General features: G+C 39.3%; 1 protein-coding gene across 1 annotated transcript in view; it reads left to right on the top strand.

The window, feature by feature from the left end:
- MAP2K5 (mitogen-activated protein kinase kinase 5) overlaps positions 1 to 15,335 on the top strand; it is a 140,893-nt gene that overhangs the window by 40,175 nt on the left and 85,383 nt on the right. The window contains 4 exon segments of the mRNA XM_037394283.1: positions 6,108 to 6,147; positions 12,176 to 12,244; positions 12,339 to 12,369; positions 12,372 to 12,419. Coding sequence (XP_037250180.1) covers positions 6,108 to 6,147; positions 12,176 to 12,244; positions 12,339 to 12,369; positions 12,372 to 12,419 — 188 coding nt within the window.

Raw genomic sequence — 15,335 nt, 5'->3', positions numbered from 1 at the left:
TGAGAGAGGGAGGGGATCTCTGTCCTTGGGGAGAGATGGACAAAGCTAAGTCTGTATTCATCCACTGCTACAGTCCCGCTTCAAGAGGGACATAGGATTAGACGGTGTGCAGAGGTCCCTTTCAACCACCCTTTTGTCCGCTGAAAGCATCGTTCAGCAGAATGACACCAACACTTCTTGTGAGCCAGTAGAGCTACAGCAGATCCGAGTTTGTGGCATTAGCCATAAGTTTCCCTGGTACCTCAGCGAGAGGGGAGCATTACATCCCTGCATCCTGCGGTCACATCGCTAACGTAACAGTACTGCCAGTATATAATTTTGTCATATTTGCTGATGTGAGTTATATTTCTAGAAATAAGGGAACGGACTGACTCATTGGCATAGCAGACAGGTCATGGCTTTCCCTTGAATCATTTGGTCTTGCCAAGGAATATCTTATTGATTAGAATTTTTTTTCTGTGGCTATTGGGGGAAAAATAGAAAAATATATCCTGGTGGCCAGGGTGAAAATGAGAAGCAGGATCTTCTGCGTGGTAGGCTGCTGCAGGCTTCCTCAGTGCTTTTTTGCATCAGCATTAGCAGCATGATATAATTCTAATGAATTCTTGCTTCTTAGTATTGTGTTTATTTTACATTTGGAGAAAAGAGTAAACTCAGTTTGTAGTAAAAAGGTTTTGTATATGTTAGGAAAAGCTGTTTGAGAAAGCTCAGGCCCCTTTGCATACTCAGTCCATCCTTCTGATGTGACCGTCCTCAAGTCACTCGTATGTGGGCAAATGCTTTACAATTAAAAATTAGAAAACAAATTCAGAATTGCTGTTTCTCTTGAGTGCCTGCATGTGGAAAGCTGAAGGTTCGTTCTTTGCTTGCCATGGAAGAAATTATACCACAATCACAGCAAGTAGTGCAGCTCCCCACTGTGCTTTTAGGTAAAATTTCTCACAGGAAGAATATAAAATTGTTTGTCTTAGCAAGTTGAAGGAGGGAGAAATTTTTTGTTTGACTTCTAAGCTGCTTATTAAGAAGCTTGTGCATGTTTGTTTCATTGGTTTTATTCGTTTTCCTTTTGAACTAAGCAAGTAGAAACTCACCGTATTTGGCATGTGAATTTTTTAGCTTTGGTTATTAGGACAGGCTGTAGTTTATTCCATAAAGAGATTTGAGCTAAAGCATCTTATCACCTGTGGTTATCTTCGCAGTAGACCTCCAGAAGAACAAAGCAGACAATGTGAAATTCAGTTACTTTTTTCTTCTTTTGAAAGCAGAAACCAGCTGCTTCTGACGCTTTCATTTTTAAATTTGCTTTCCTGTAGAAACACATCTTATATACGGGGGGAGAGATGCCGAGGAGTTGGCAGTTCCCCCAAAGCCCTATTCTAGTTTTCCATGATATCGATTTTTATTTTCTGGAACACAAGGGATGCACATGCCATGCTCCACAGTCCATCAGAAGTTTTTCCGGCTTAGCTGGAGGGCTTTGTTCAAGCAGAGTGCGCGCTCGCTCACACCGTCTTTCTTATTCCCCAAAATAACCCAGCTTTCGCCGCGGAGCTGGGCAGGCTGCCTTTGCGGCTCTCCCCGAGGGGCACTCTCGATCCTCAGAGTTAGAGGGAGCAAAGTTATGCTAAAGGACTTGGCTCGCATGGGTCCCTTCAGGGCTTTAGCTGTCTAGGGATATGGTTAATAGTCAAGGTTAATAAAATATTTGACACAACTGTGCCAGTCTTGCTTAGAAACTGTTCAATGTAATAGATGTAGGGGGCTCAGAATAACGAACTCCAGTGGGAGTGTGAAGGAAGAGATTTACATTTCTTTTCCCCAGTGGGAAGGTTTCGAAATCCGCGGTGTTTGAAGTCTGCCTATTCTTTCCTTACCCAACATGTGGTAGCTTGAAGCCAACCTCTGTGCATCACTAGGAGAACTTCCCAAAAGGAGATGTCGGCCGCTTCCCCCATCTCACAGATGCCAGAGCAGGGGGGAGGGCAGGCCCCCCAAAGCTCACCTTCTCCCTACCTTTCAGCTTTCTTGCTCCATTTTTCCTCTTTCTTGGAGCTTGTGCAGTGCTTTCTACCACACAGCCTCTGTTGCTGGAATATTGGTTTTTTTTTCCTGAGGAGGTCTTTCCTCCATCCTCCCTGAAGATTTCTTCCTCCTTTTGTGAAACCCTTAAAATATTTGTTGGGAGAGCTACTAGTGTAAGTTATTAAAACTTGGTTTTAATTAAGCAACAATCTTTTAGCTTGGTCCCTGCACCAAGTACTGCTAATATGCATAAGGGATGCACCTGCATTTACTTCTTTCTACCATACTGTTCATCACCTTTCTCCTCATCTAGCAGCGTTAAAGGCATTACTAAAGTGAGTGCAGGTTTTGTCTCTTCTCTGCATTGGTCATAGAAACAAAAAAATACTTCTGAACACAAGAAAGAACAGTTTGCTTCCATGGAGAATTTTCATTTTCTGGGCCAAATGAGTATGACTGAATTTCTAGTTTCCCATATATATCCTGAGACTTAAGATGCAATTTTCAGTCACTAGCCTTTACTGTTCACTTTGAAGATGTCACTGCAGATCGGTTAGAGACACCTACAACTTTTTGCACGGTCTGGTCTTTTTACAGATGCACATCACCTATTTGCAGTCAGACTTTGGTGAATTCGAAAAGAATTTATCGTCTTGTAGGATTGGTATCCCAAAATGGATTCCTGAGCTTTCCTTTTTTTTTTTTTTTTTCTGTAAAAAAATACTTTGATCATTATCCTCTGCCTAAAAAAATGCTGTGGATACCATAGCAAACAACTGTCTCTTTTTCAAGAAAATAAAATAGGTGCAGCTTATTGGACTTTTGGTTTCTTTATGTGCAGAAAATGGGCACCAAATGAATTGCCTAATTGCTGTTGTGTTTATTTTTTTTCTACTATTTTAATAAATACTATGTCATTGTTAAAAATGTGTATTTTAAAAGTATTTTTAGTATTGGAGAAATTTGTTGTTATGGTGATGATTAATCTCATACCATTACCATCAGTTTGCACTTAAAAAAATAAGACATCAAGTTTACGGTAGATGCAGCTCTCCAACTACCCCGGGTGGGATGATCTGGATCAGGGCCTGCGTAAGAATATATTCTTTATTTGTCCCAACATCTGTTAGGAGCTTCCTTTCTAGAGAGTAAAAAGAGCACTCCATGCTGTGGCATTTGTCTTACAAATTCCTAATGTAATGAAGAGAGAGACAGGGAAGGGGAAACGCACCCAGCAACCTGCTTCCTGCAGTTGGCAAATTGCAACTAAATCTAAATAATAACTATTCTATTTTTTAATAGTTGACACTGGCATCAAGTGTTCAAAGTTATTTTTCAGCTTCTGATGGCAGAAGTTGGCGTGCTCTGATGTAGTACTGTCTCTTCGATTTCTCCTTAACAATAAATGATTTATAGCCACCTGCTCTCAGTCATCTGTTACAGCTTTTGCAGTGGGTCAAAAGCAAACCAAAACCAAACCCCGACAAAAAAGGGTAGAGGAATGAGCTTGTTTTCCCAGAGCTTGGTTCTGCAAGGAATGAAATTTTGCAAAGGTCAAAACAGTGTTTTCCTTGAATATTTTGCATTTCAGTGCATTTAATTTCTGCTCTTTACATTTGTCTTTAAGTTGTTCAGTAGCTATTTAGCAACTGTTTTCACTCGTCTTTAACATCCGCTTGTCTTTACTGTTAGGCACTGCTCAAATGCATTCCTAGCAAGAGGAGTTGCTGTTGTAACTGTTTATTAGGCAGCATCATTTGCCTACCATCCTGGAAGATTTTTGAGTCTGTGTTCACTGAAATGTACAGCGTTGCTGGGGAACCTTTTGCATTTTGCTACTTGGCTTCGTCTAGTGATCTGGTTCTACAGTGATGAGTTTGTTTATTTGCTTTCGGTGGTGACAGTGAAATCTCTCAGAGTTTACTCTTTTGAGATGAGGCCTTCATATTACTTACAGAGTATGAATATTAGTTTAATCTCCTCGTAGACATCTGTAGACTTACTGACAGGTGCAGTATGCACAAAAAGTATGTTTTTCTCCACGCTGTGCAAATTATTCTGTGGGGTATTTTTTTTAGCGCATCCTTCTGAAGCTACATAAGGGTACTAAATCTTCAGGCTTTAGCTGTGCTGACTGTAACCAAAATGATCAATTCCAACTTACAGTTCTACATAATATCTAACAAAAACGTTTTCCCTACACGCTCATTGGAACGGGTAATTACTGTAGCAACTACAGACTAATTTGAAGTGTTAGCTGTTAATTAAAACACTACAGAGGTGTACGGTTGTCTTTTGGTGTAACCAAAGCTCCTATTCAAACTTCATTAATCACTTTACAGTTATTGTGTTGAGGAAGGTCAGGACAATCGAGATGCCGGATCAGTCTGGAGTAAACAAATTCCTTTCCTCCCAGGTAGCATGCCATTTGCAAAGCCACTGGACACGCTGTACCCATGGGCATGGTATCTCCTTTGTGATCCAATTCTCAGCAATAATTAAATGTTAAATTGGTACTGTCAGTGCTCTGTAAACCAAACCAGGTATCTGCCCTCTGCTGGAAATTTAACCCAAACTTCCACGGATGAATTGGCGTGCATCATAATTAAATAATCAAGTCTTCCCTTTTAATTCACTTGGAAACAGGAGATCTCTCTTATGGAAAAAAGATCAGCTTTCTTGACAAGCTAATTAAGTTGCCAAACTGTCCGGCACAGTACATATTAAGCTAACAGACGTTAAGCATGCTATCTCAACCTGTTCATTTTCTTATCATTTCTGCTGATCTTAAATCCATAATGTTTTGCTACTGTTGATTCATCCATAGTTACAGCAGAGTTCATTTACTCCGTTGGGTTCATTGCTTATGCATACAGCTACCAGCCTGTTCAAGCTTAGTCTGATGAATTCGCTTTTTGCACATTGTACTGATATTAAATAACACTGATTTTTGGTATGCCTTTTTAAGCTGTGTTTGTTCCTGAAAGTTAATGCCACTTAGTTACATAAATGTTTATCCATGAGTTATTAAATTAAGGTGAAGTTTTTAGAAACTTCCGAGCTATTAACAGAAATTATACAAGCGTTTAGGGTTATAAATAAGATTAAACAACACTCTCACCCTGTACTATGTATGATTTTGCATGCAAAAAACCCTATTACAGCTTTTTTCTTCTTCAGTAATAATTGTTAGAGGTATATAGTGGTAAAATGCTATTAATTCTTTAAAGTTAGTGCAACATACATGACATTACTGTGCATAGTGTTATAAATCAGTATGAGACACTAAAACTAGTGAAGAGGAAAACCTATAATGGTTTTAGGTTTATGCAAAATTACATTGGATTTTTAGTCAACAGTTTTTTCACCTACCTTTTTATTTTCTTACGCATTCATGGTTAGGGATACACAAGTCATTGTTAAATAGCCAATTATAAATGTTTGTCTTCAGAAATTAAGACAAACTGCTCTTGAAGTACTGTGGAAAATTATTTTGGGTACATGTGAGCATTAACAATAATGCTTTCTAATCTTATGTGCGTGTATACGTGCTAATCTTAAATACAAATGCAGAACATCCATTCCTCTGGTACTTTCTGTGCGTCCTTAGGTTGTGAAAAAGAATCATTATCTGTTTTACTTCACTTTAATTGATACAGCTGTGTATCCCACTGTCTTGCCACTGAAAATACCTGTAGGACTGGCAAACTGTGTGATAAACCTTGTTTACCATGAAGATTCTTGAATAATGGATATATCCTAATTTTTTTTCATTAAAGAAAATGTGAAAGTGAATAAATTCATATTTACAAGATTTCTATTATGCTGCACGAAAGTCTTCCATGTGTAGATTTTATGTAAAACATGCAGGCATAAAACCCTGCTAAATGGTTTCATTGTAAGTATATTCTTTTGATCAATTGTTTTCATCAGTCTTTCTTTAGAAATTATGTATAAAATTGGTTTAATGTAAAACGTATTAGCTGCAAGTCATTTTTCTGTGAAATTAGTGTGTACATGTTGCACATATGTATAGAGGTAATTTTATGTGATCTCAAGTTATTTAATTTTTTTCCCTCATGCAGGGCATACCATGTCCCTAGTGGAAAAATACTAGCAGTAAAGGTAAGATATTACAGTAATTTTCTTTCTCTCTTTTTTTTCCATTCTTTCTTGACCTTGGTTTCCTTCCCCTCCCTCTGATTGTTAGATCTCAATTTGTTTTATTGCATTGAAGTCCGCATTGTTTATGCAGGAAGACTCCAGCCCATAAATTTAGTAATTCCAAATGAGCACAGAGTTCCAAGAATCCAGGTTTTGTCCGCTGGGAATGGCTTGGCACCGTGTGTAGGTACCGCGGTGTCTTCCCATGGGGTTGTGTGGGTATGTCCAAGTGCAGCTGTGGTTTGTGCCTCTTCAGCGACTGGCATAGATGCTGCTTCGCTGTCCTGAACCCCGGCGCTGCAGGAGCGGGGATGGAAAGGTCACGGGATGTCAGCCAGTGCCTTTCTCTGCTAATGCCAAACCGTCCCCGAGGGCATATTCTTCAGAGGTCTCTGCAACCTCATTTTTAAATAAAGAGAATTTGCCTGTTTTCTTTGGGATAATATTCTGTTTTCCTAGGAGATTTTGTGGTTTAACAGATTTATTTATTTTAGTGTGTCATCCCCCCGCCCCGATTTTCCTGTTAGCATTCTTTGCAGTGAAGCTGTAGTATTACGTGGACAGATAAATACCAGTCTGCTCTGAAGTTCAGTTAAAACAGTGGTAAACAGTGCAACTGACAACGATATTCCGGCTCTGGTGTGTAATTTGTTAAATGAAATTACATTTGTAAATTAAATTATTAATCTGCAGTTAATATCAACACAAAAATACTGAGATATGTGCTTTTTTAATGTATGAACAAATTTTTTTAATTTGGTGATTTTGTTAAACGATCAGTAGAGACTGTCAGAAAACAAATGAATTGTTGCGTTTGTACAATTCCAGTTAATAGCTTGGGATCTAAAAAAAGGGGGTATATTTTAAAGATATAATTTATGGAATAGTTACTTGTAAATCTGTAAAATGGGCTTTTTGTCTCCTTTCTCTTTTTTCCTGTCTTCAATCATTAAATTCTGGCATAATTGAGTTAAACTGGAAGAATGTGGGGGTGGAATAAGAGGGCAAGAGAAGGAGTGATGGGACCTGGTTGCTGCAAGTAGAATTGGTGTTAAATGAAATCTAAAGACCTAAGTTTATGCTAAGGCATCAAATGAAGCATTTCTGTTTACTGGGCACTACTTACATGTATGGTTAACTTTCGGATTTGGGGCTCAGGTTGTTCTGTGGTTCCAACCATGTATAATTTACTAAAATGAGGTTCTGCTCATGGTTGGCTTTTCCTGAGGGTCACATAAATCCCTTCCCACCACTAGGAGAAATGCTTTTGGTTTTCCTATGAATTGAAGAAAAGCAGATGCTTACTACTGGATTTGAAAGTATTCTCTACATGTGGAAAATATGGAAATTGAAATAATATCCAAATAACTTCTAATTATATGGACTACAAATATCACTTGAGAAAGTTTTTGAAAGTGTCATTTGAAAAAGTCCTTTCAAGTGGTAACAGTCATTCCTAAAACTGTCATGAGCAGTTAGAGTAAGACAGAATTCTCTAATAGGCACAAAAGTACAGAAGATATAATTATCAAAAATAATGTTTAATACGACTTTCAGTATGGAACTAAAAAAGCTTTTCCCCTGAACGCTGGGGTTGTGGAAGGATGCTGCTTTTCCCTGGTACCAACTACATTGCTTCCTCACGTAATCTTTTTCAAGCTCTACAGAGAGCATCCTCTGTGGCAGCTCTGCTCGGCGCTGGCATTGCTGCCCTCCGGCCTGCCCTGTGCTGCTGCGGGGCTGCGGGTACCCTCAGAAGCTGCCTAGAGAGGAGGTGGAGCACGAGAAAATTCGCACAGGCAGGAGGGGAAATGAGTTCACCCTTTGCAAGGTTAATTGAAATCACCTCCCTGTGGCAAAAAGCCTTTTCCCCCAGCAATTTCACCTCCTTGTTTCCCTTGGAGTCCACGGGTTTGGTTAGTCCTGGTGGATAATTAGCATCCTGAAGATTTGGGAAACTGGGTTCTCTTGTAGATACTGCTCATGGTGGTCCTGTCACTCTCAATTATGTTTTTTATAGTGTGATTTCAGAAGAGATACTACATCCACATGTGTGTGTTGTTATAGTTTAAAATAACATGCTCACAAACTGGAGGTCAGGGGACCTGCTATGATAGTGATTGTGCCGGCTTGCTCTATTAAGAAAATTACTTAACACATCCATGGCTCAGCATACCCAGCAATAAAGAGGGGACGGTAACACCAGCGTCTTGACACGCTCATCACATGGATCAAGTGTTTTGACAGACGATTACCACGCTAATAGGAACATCACTGGATAGATCTGTGAAAGTGGAGTTCTGCATTTTTGGGGCTTTTTCTGATGGTAATATACAGGTTTGATAGGACAAGATAACTGAAAACCTGTTGATTAAAATGCGTCCAGCTGATAGATAATCTTGCAAATATATTGAACAGGAAAAGAAACCAATGCTAATACCTGTTATAGACCAAAGCTATGTCATTACGTATATATTGTGACTTTTACAGCTAGATAACGTGCAGATAATTTAATAGATTTTTCAAAGATTACTTTTTTCTAATTAGAGGGGAAAATCTGAATGAGAAATTTGAGCATACACTGGCTGATTGCCATTCTTCAGCTGCTTTTAGTTTCTTCTGCTCTTAAGCTAGCATTTAAATGGACCATTTGATTAATCATTTGTATACTGACTATAATACTCCCAAATTTCCTTTGAGTTGTACATACTGTAAAAGACAATTATGTCGCCACAGATTAAATAAGTGAATTAAAACAGAATAGCAGCTTAATTTGACCTGTGATTTTGCTCTCGTTCCCTTTAGTGGAACGTATGCCACTCCAGCAAATAGATGAAGTCATCCATGACAGCTTGTGATGAATTGCCGTATTTATACTGTATATTTTAATAGCCTCACACTAATTTAAATTGAGCGCAGAGTAAATTATAATTCAGTCACTTGACTGCTTGTATTTAACTTGACAACTCATCCTTATTTGTCCTGAAGGTGTAGTGGAGAGCAGAGGAAATATGCTCAGGTATTCCTCTTTTAAAAATTAACCCTTTTCACTTGAAATATTAGGTATGTGGAGTTCATGTACGTTATAAGTATGCTAAGCAATTTCAAGATTGCTATGTTTTTGGCAGTAACTTGATTAGGAAGGTGTGCAGGAGTACTTGGACCCCCTTGCCGAATCCCAGAGGACTGCCATGTCATTTAAAATTAGGAAAAAAAGCTCCCATTGTCTAGCATCCTTTTCCAGCTCTACCTGTGAGGCACCATTTCACCTAGGTTTGAAGTCAAGGCAGACACTGGAGCTCAGAGCTTGGCTGCCCGACACCTTCCCCAACCAGCCCAGCTTACCCACGGCCCCATCCCTAGACTGGTCCTGCTCATCCGCATCCCTGAGGCTCGGTTGCCCCCTGACAGGCACGGGTGGCCAAGGACCGCTGGTCAGTGGTAACCTGCTGAGCTCTAGTGATCTTCAGGCTTTTGGTGTAGCTTCTGATGCTAACTTGTTAAGAAACTCCGCTCCTGCACGTGTTGAAAGGTGTGTGGTATTTTATGCTGGATGAATTGGGTTTCACTTTTCTGCTCTCAATAAGCCTGGCTAAAAAACAGTGACTTTTTTGCTGCAAAGTCCTTCCCAAAGGTGCTGTTTTGGAAAAGTTTGTTGTCTGATGTTGCATTGCATTTGCTTACCCCTGTTACAGTTATGAAAGTTGCAGCCAAATCCTTACTCACAGCTCTTCGTTGGTAGCAATGGCTCGAGGAAGTTTGGTGGTTGGGTGTTTTTGGGGTTTTTTTTGCTTTAATAGTGTTCCAACCCATGCTTAACCTGTGAGCTCACCGTATTCTTTAAAAGTTGTTTCACCCTGTAAAAATTTTATTTTCTAAATAGGCTTGGAAATTTTATACAAAAGGGAGTATGACCGTGGAGATTGCAAATGTAGAATAAGGCAGCACTACGGAGACACTGTGTTCCTCTCTCTGTCCCATATCCCAGTGCTGTAAATAACAGAAGGTTCCTCCAACCTTGACATCAGATGGATGTCTCTCCTGTGTGTAAGCCACACAAGCCACGCATGTTTAGGTGGAAGAAAAATACTTCTGTACAACAGTTACGCAGAGGAAGAGAGGCACTGATCTCCTGATTTATTCCATGGTGACATATGCTTGCCATACTGTTGCAGTACATTTCTGTACGTGCCCTACCCTATAGTATCCTTAACACTTGTAAACAGGGTAGCTCTGCTTTTGCAGGTTATCCTCAGTATTAGAATGCAGGGTCTGTATGTAATTATAGTTAATGCAAATCAGCCAGAGACCTTTCTTCTTGCCAGGTCCTGGTTGATTGGATGTCAGTGATGTATTTGACGCTGATCATGCTAACTAGTCATTGTTCAGGTCGGTGAAGCCTTCAGAGTGAACGAGGCAGGGAAATTTCTCACTGTGAGTAGAATTTAGTGAGATAAAATTCTAATTTTGTACTGTTGACAAGATTAAATTCTGTTAATATTCAGCAGGTAAAACTGGTGGTATTCCAGCAAATTATTTTAAGTTTTTCACGCTGGAAAATGTAAGTGAATATGTTGGCAAATGATTATTGATCTAGACACGTGTGTTAAACGTTTCTTGGCAGCCCTGTATTACACTTACAATTTCGTTTTAGTGACAGCTTTTATAAATAACCCTAAAGCAAACCTTGATAGAACAGGTTATCGTTTTTTGTTTTAGACAGATTTTAATACTGTAAACGCGTGTGTTGGAAATGGTCTCTCTGTATTCTGTTTTGTCAGCAGTGTATGTAGCCTATAATATCTATTCTGCTAATTCTGCAAATTTCCTAGATTTGGTTTCCCTTTAGCTTAAAGTATTAAGCTGTGAAATATTGTGTGGCAGTAGACTGAACCTGGCTAAATGCATATGGAGTCCATTTTGATTTATATAGTAGTACTTAATAATTGAGTGTGCAAATCTTCAATAATCATGGCATAGAATTGTTTGTTAAAGTTGACTTTCAGGCTGGGTTCTGTCAGAACCAGCATCCTTATTAAGAGGCTCTGTCTTGAAAATCTTGAAAATGTATAACTCTAGACAGCCTCGCCTTTGCTGCACCACTTGGTACTGTAGTTCTGGTTAGCAGCCTGGCTCAAAATGATGAAAAATGAGGGCATGGATGAAGGAAGCAGCGGACAAGCATGTAAGCATGGCAGGGAGCGGCTGGTTTGAGCTATTGAACGCTCAAAGTCAGGTTGTTTGTGGTTGTTTTGAGGAATGCTTTGGTGATGCTTACTAGCATCCGTACCATCTGCTGTCATCTGCATTTTTTTCTGCATATTTAAGTGTTCTGTTTCATACAATGTTAGGAATTTATATTTAAAAAAGGAGGTAAATATTAATGAACTGAAATTATAGGAGTGTGGTGGTAAGAGGCACTTCTTTAGGACACCAGTGAGACATTTGGAGAGACTTTCAGTTCTGCAGTACTTACTAGTCCTCATAGTTAACATCGGCACGTTCAGCAAGACGTGGTGGGGTCACAGCCTTCCAGGCTTTTTCACAAGACGTCTTTGCAGCCAGAAGAGTCGGTGCTGGGCAGGCAAGGAGCAGGAGCTGTGAGGCGGTTGCATTTTGGGTGAATAAGCAGCAGCTCTTAACTTTACCAGCCTGCAGATCTACCACACCGCTCTTTACATTACGTGTGGGGCTGGTGTCAAGTTGTAACTCATCTCTTGGTGAAATGGTTAAAACACAAACCTTGTGGTTTCTTAGATAAAACTGGCTATAATACTTGGTTTACTTGTAATTGACAGTTTTAAAAGTAAATAAGTCTAGTCCTTTCATTTCCATTTCCGTCCTTTGCTCATGGCTGCATTCAACCCCCCTATATCCTCTCTTGCCTTTTCTCACATAAGGATAACTAATACACGGATCTTGGGGTTTTTATTTTGAGTCGTTCACTTTTTATGTCAACTCTGATCATATCTCCGATTTTTGTATTTAGGTCATACCATTAGATATAACACTGGAACTCCAGAAGCAGATAATGTCAGAATTAGAAATTCTTTATAAGGTATATAGATTTCCTCATTTTGGTTATTCTTGCTTATAATCTTCTTACAGCAAATTTTAAAACAGGCCTTCTCTCTCTTCTTTCTTTTTTCCAGTGTGACTCATCATATATCATAGGATTTTATGGTGCTTTTTTGTAGAAAACAGAATTTCATTGTGTACAGAGTTCATGGATGGTGAGTGTGTATCTAGTGTGCTTTCGATTGCTAAGTATGTAAATAGGAAATCATATAAAGATGGGCTTTTAAGAATGGAGCAAAATGCAGCAATACAACTGAAAATGTGAAGTATTAATAACTTTGCATGTAGTTTGAAAAAAAAACCAAAAAACCAACAGGTTAGTATTGGGATTGTGTTATATTCTCCATAGTATGTGGTATTTCCTCAAGTGTAGCTTTGCTTGCTTTATTGAAAATGTAAATAGAACAGAAATAAATGCTAGCTTAATTTGTGGTTTGATATTTGAGTCTTCCATACAATCTGTCCCGCTGACAAAACAGCTGTTCCTCACTTTACTGTTTTGATAGCCAAAACAGATTTTCTTTTAAAGAAATCTATTAACCCAATGTCCTATGTGTTTTCAGTGGAAATCGTCTCTTAATTGCAAGACAAGGAATTATTTTTCTAACACAGCTGTTTAGCAGTGCTGCGCTGAGTTTCTTTTTGAGTGTACTCTTGTTTCTCTCCATGTGAATCTTCAGACCAACAGTACCCCTTTCCCCACAATCTGATGCTACTGTCGTTATGGAGATGTATTAGCACTTTGCTTTGAAGTCTTGTGCTGTGTAGCATTCTTGGAGAAAAGGCACAAAAAATATGCTGATTACAGCAATTTATAATCATTGCTGCCCTCTGCGTATCAGTTCTGAGAGTGTGTCTCATGACAGATGCAGTCCCCTTGTGTCTTGTGCGCAAGAAGCCTCTTCACAGCATTCGACTTTAAACATCACATTGCTGTTACAAGCAGTAGTCTATTACTCTCTCAAGGATTTTCTTATGAGCCAGCATTTTATGCCCTATCCAGGTTTTTCACAAAGGTTCAGTTAAGCTGGATATAAAAAGTAAGGATCTCGCAAATAATTTACTGTAGAGGGGGAGGCTTTCTGGCAGGAAAAATTTCCAAAGCCAATGTGTACCATTAAGCATCGTTGAGTAGCTTCTTTCTTTCTGATAGGGACCACGGATAAAGCCCTGTAGGTTTTGCGGTGCATTTTGTTTTCTCCCTGTAAAACGGTCTGTTATTACTGTTAGGGTCTCCTCTTTTTACACTACTACCGCTGTCCCACTGATCACTTTGCCTGATTTCCAAGTATGAGTAGTCTCTCAGATTTCCATATTTGACAAAAAACGTATTTCATTTATTCGACAAAGCTCACAAGTTAAATTCTTGGCTGCTGTCCATGCTGTGTAACTATTAGCGTTTCTCTGTTTCTGTCCTTGCAGTTGCCTCAGACTTGCAAGCCTGTGTTAAGCAGTATCACATTGCAGTAAGGAATCATCTGCTCATGCCAAAACATGCAGCTGCCTAGAGTATGTATGCTGCTAGTAATTCAGAGATTTTTAAAAACGGTGGACATAAGTGCTCGCAGCTCTGAATTCTTGTTTGAAAATATTTGAGCCTTTAGGGTATTCATCCCTCATCATGTTGCACAACGATGGTGTTTACTGACCATGCACAAATTACTTGGAATTATACTGGAGATGACCTCTGGTCTGCCTCATGTTGTGCACTCCTTCTGGCAGAAAGCAACAGCAATCATTTAAAGGAAGAACAAAATGCAAATAAAGGGACCTTGCCATTGTTCTCCAAGCCCTTTAATTTTGATGCGTAAGGATGCAGATAAAGATAAGAGAAAAAAACCCCCATTTCTAATCCTGTAGATGAGCAGCTCTAACCTCGACAAATCTTTAGCCCTTTTGGCTGTCTTAGGCCAGTTTGTAATATTCCTGAGTCCATTTCCCATGACTCTGTTTCCTAGTTGTATCCTGTACCCTGTTACAAAACACAGTATTTTCTTTATGAATTACCTAGCTACAGGTGGAATCTGAGTCTTTTGGAATACTCATGACGTAGGGACACAAGTAGGGAGAAGGTGCACGTGTATACCATATTAGTTCTTTCTGGCACCTGCAAGCAGGAAAAAGCCAAGCTGGCAAGATCAAACCCTGAGGTTAAACTGACCTTGGATCACCTCCCACCTACTGATTGATCTTAAGGAGCAACAGAGATGTGAAATGAGGCTTTCTAATCTTGGTTCTTTCATATTTAGAATAAAAATGATGTTCTAGATTAAGATGGTGGGATGCAGTATTGGCTTTACTTATGTTGTTGCCTCTTTTCCTTGAAAACTGCTGACACCTGCTAAACTCCCCTTAAAAGCAGAGAGAGGTGCAGGTTATCAGACTCTGCCTAGTGTCTCCACGTAGATACGGGAGCTGGTGGTGTTGGGCTTGGAAATGATGCCCACTACAGAATTTTTCTCCATAGAAGAATGGCAGATTTCCCCTGTTGTTTGCAAAAAGATACTTTCCTTCGTTTTTCAAACAGCACTACCTTTAATGACATCTGTAATAGTGAGATTTAGCAATTTGGTGCATGAAGATAGGTGTTTTGTCCAAAACTGAAGGATATGTTACAAGCATTGACAGGAACTACCTACCATATGATTGCCTTCTGTTTTGCCTTTGTAATGAGCTGTAGGTATCCATGGATCTACATCCTCTTATTTCCATTACATGGTACTTACATTTACTTTTAAACTGAGAGACATTATAATCCACAGGCTAAGCTGAAAAATTAACCTTAATGAATGAATAGTAGTTTCAGTGACCTGGAATCAGAGCAACATTAGTGAAGACAAACTTACACTGTATTTCTGACAGTAGAGGTGACGTGGAGGGAAAACCCAACAACTACCACTACAAACCCCAGTCATGAGAATAAGAAGTTAAATGCAAGTAAGAACCACTATAATTAAGGCTGAAGACTAGAATAAGGACCTTGTGACTTCTTTGGATTGCAGCATTGCAGAATGAATGGGGTTTGTTTTTAAAAACTGAACCATAAGCAAAGTACAAAGTGTAGGTTTCTT

This window comes from Falco rusticolus, chromosome 7 (assembly GCF_015220075.1).
Source record: "Falco rusticolus isolate bFalRus1 chromosome 7, bFalRus1.pri, whole genome shotgun sequence".
Lineage (NCBI taxonomy): Eukaryota > Metazoa > Chordata > Aves > Falconiformes > Falconidae > Falco > Falco rusticolus.
This window is presented reverse-complemented; position numbering and strand designations above follow the sequence as displayed.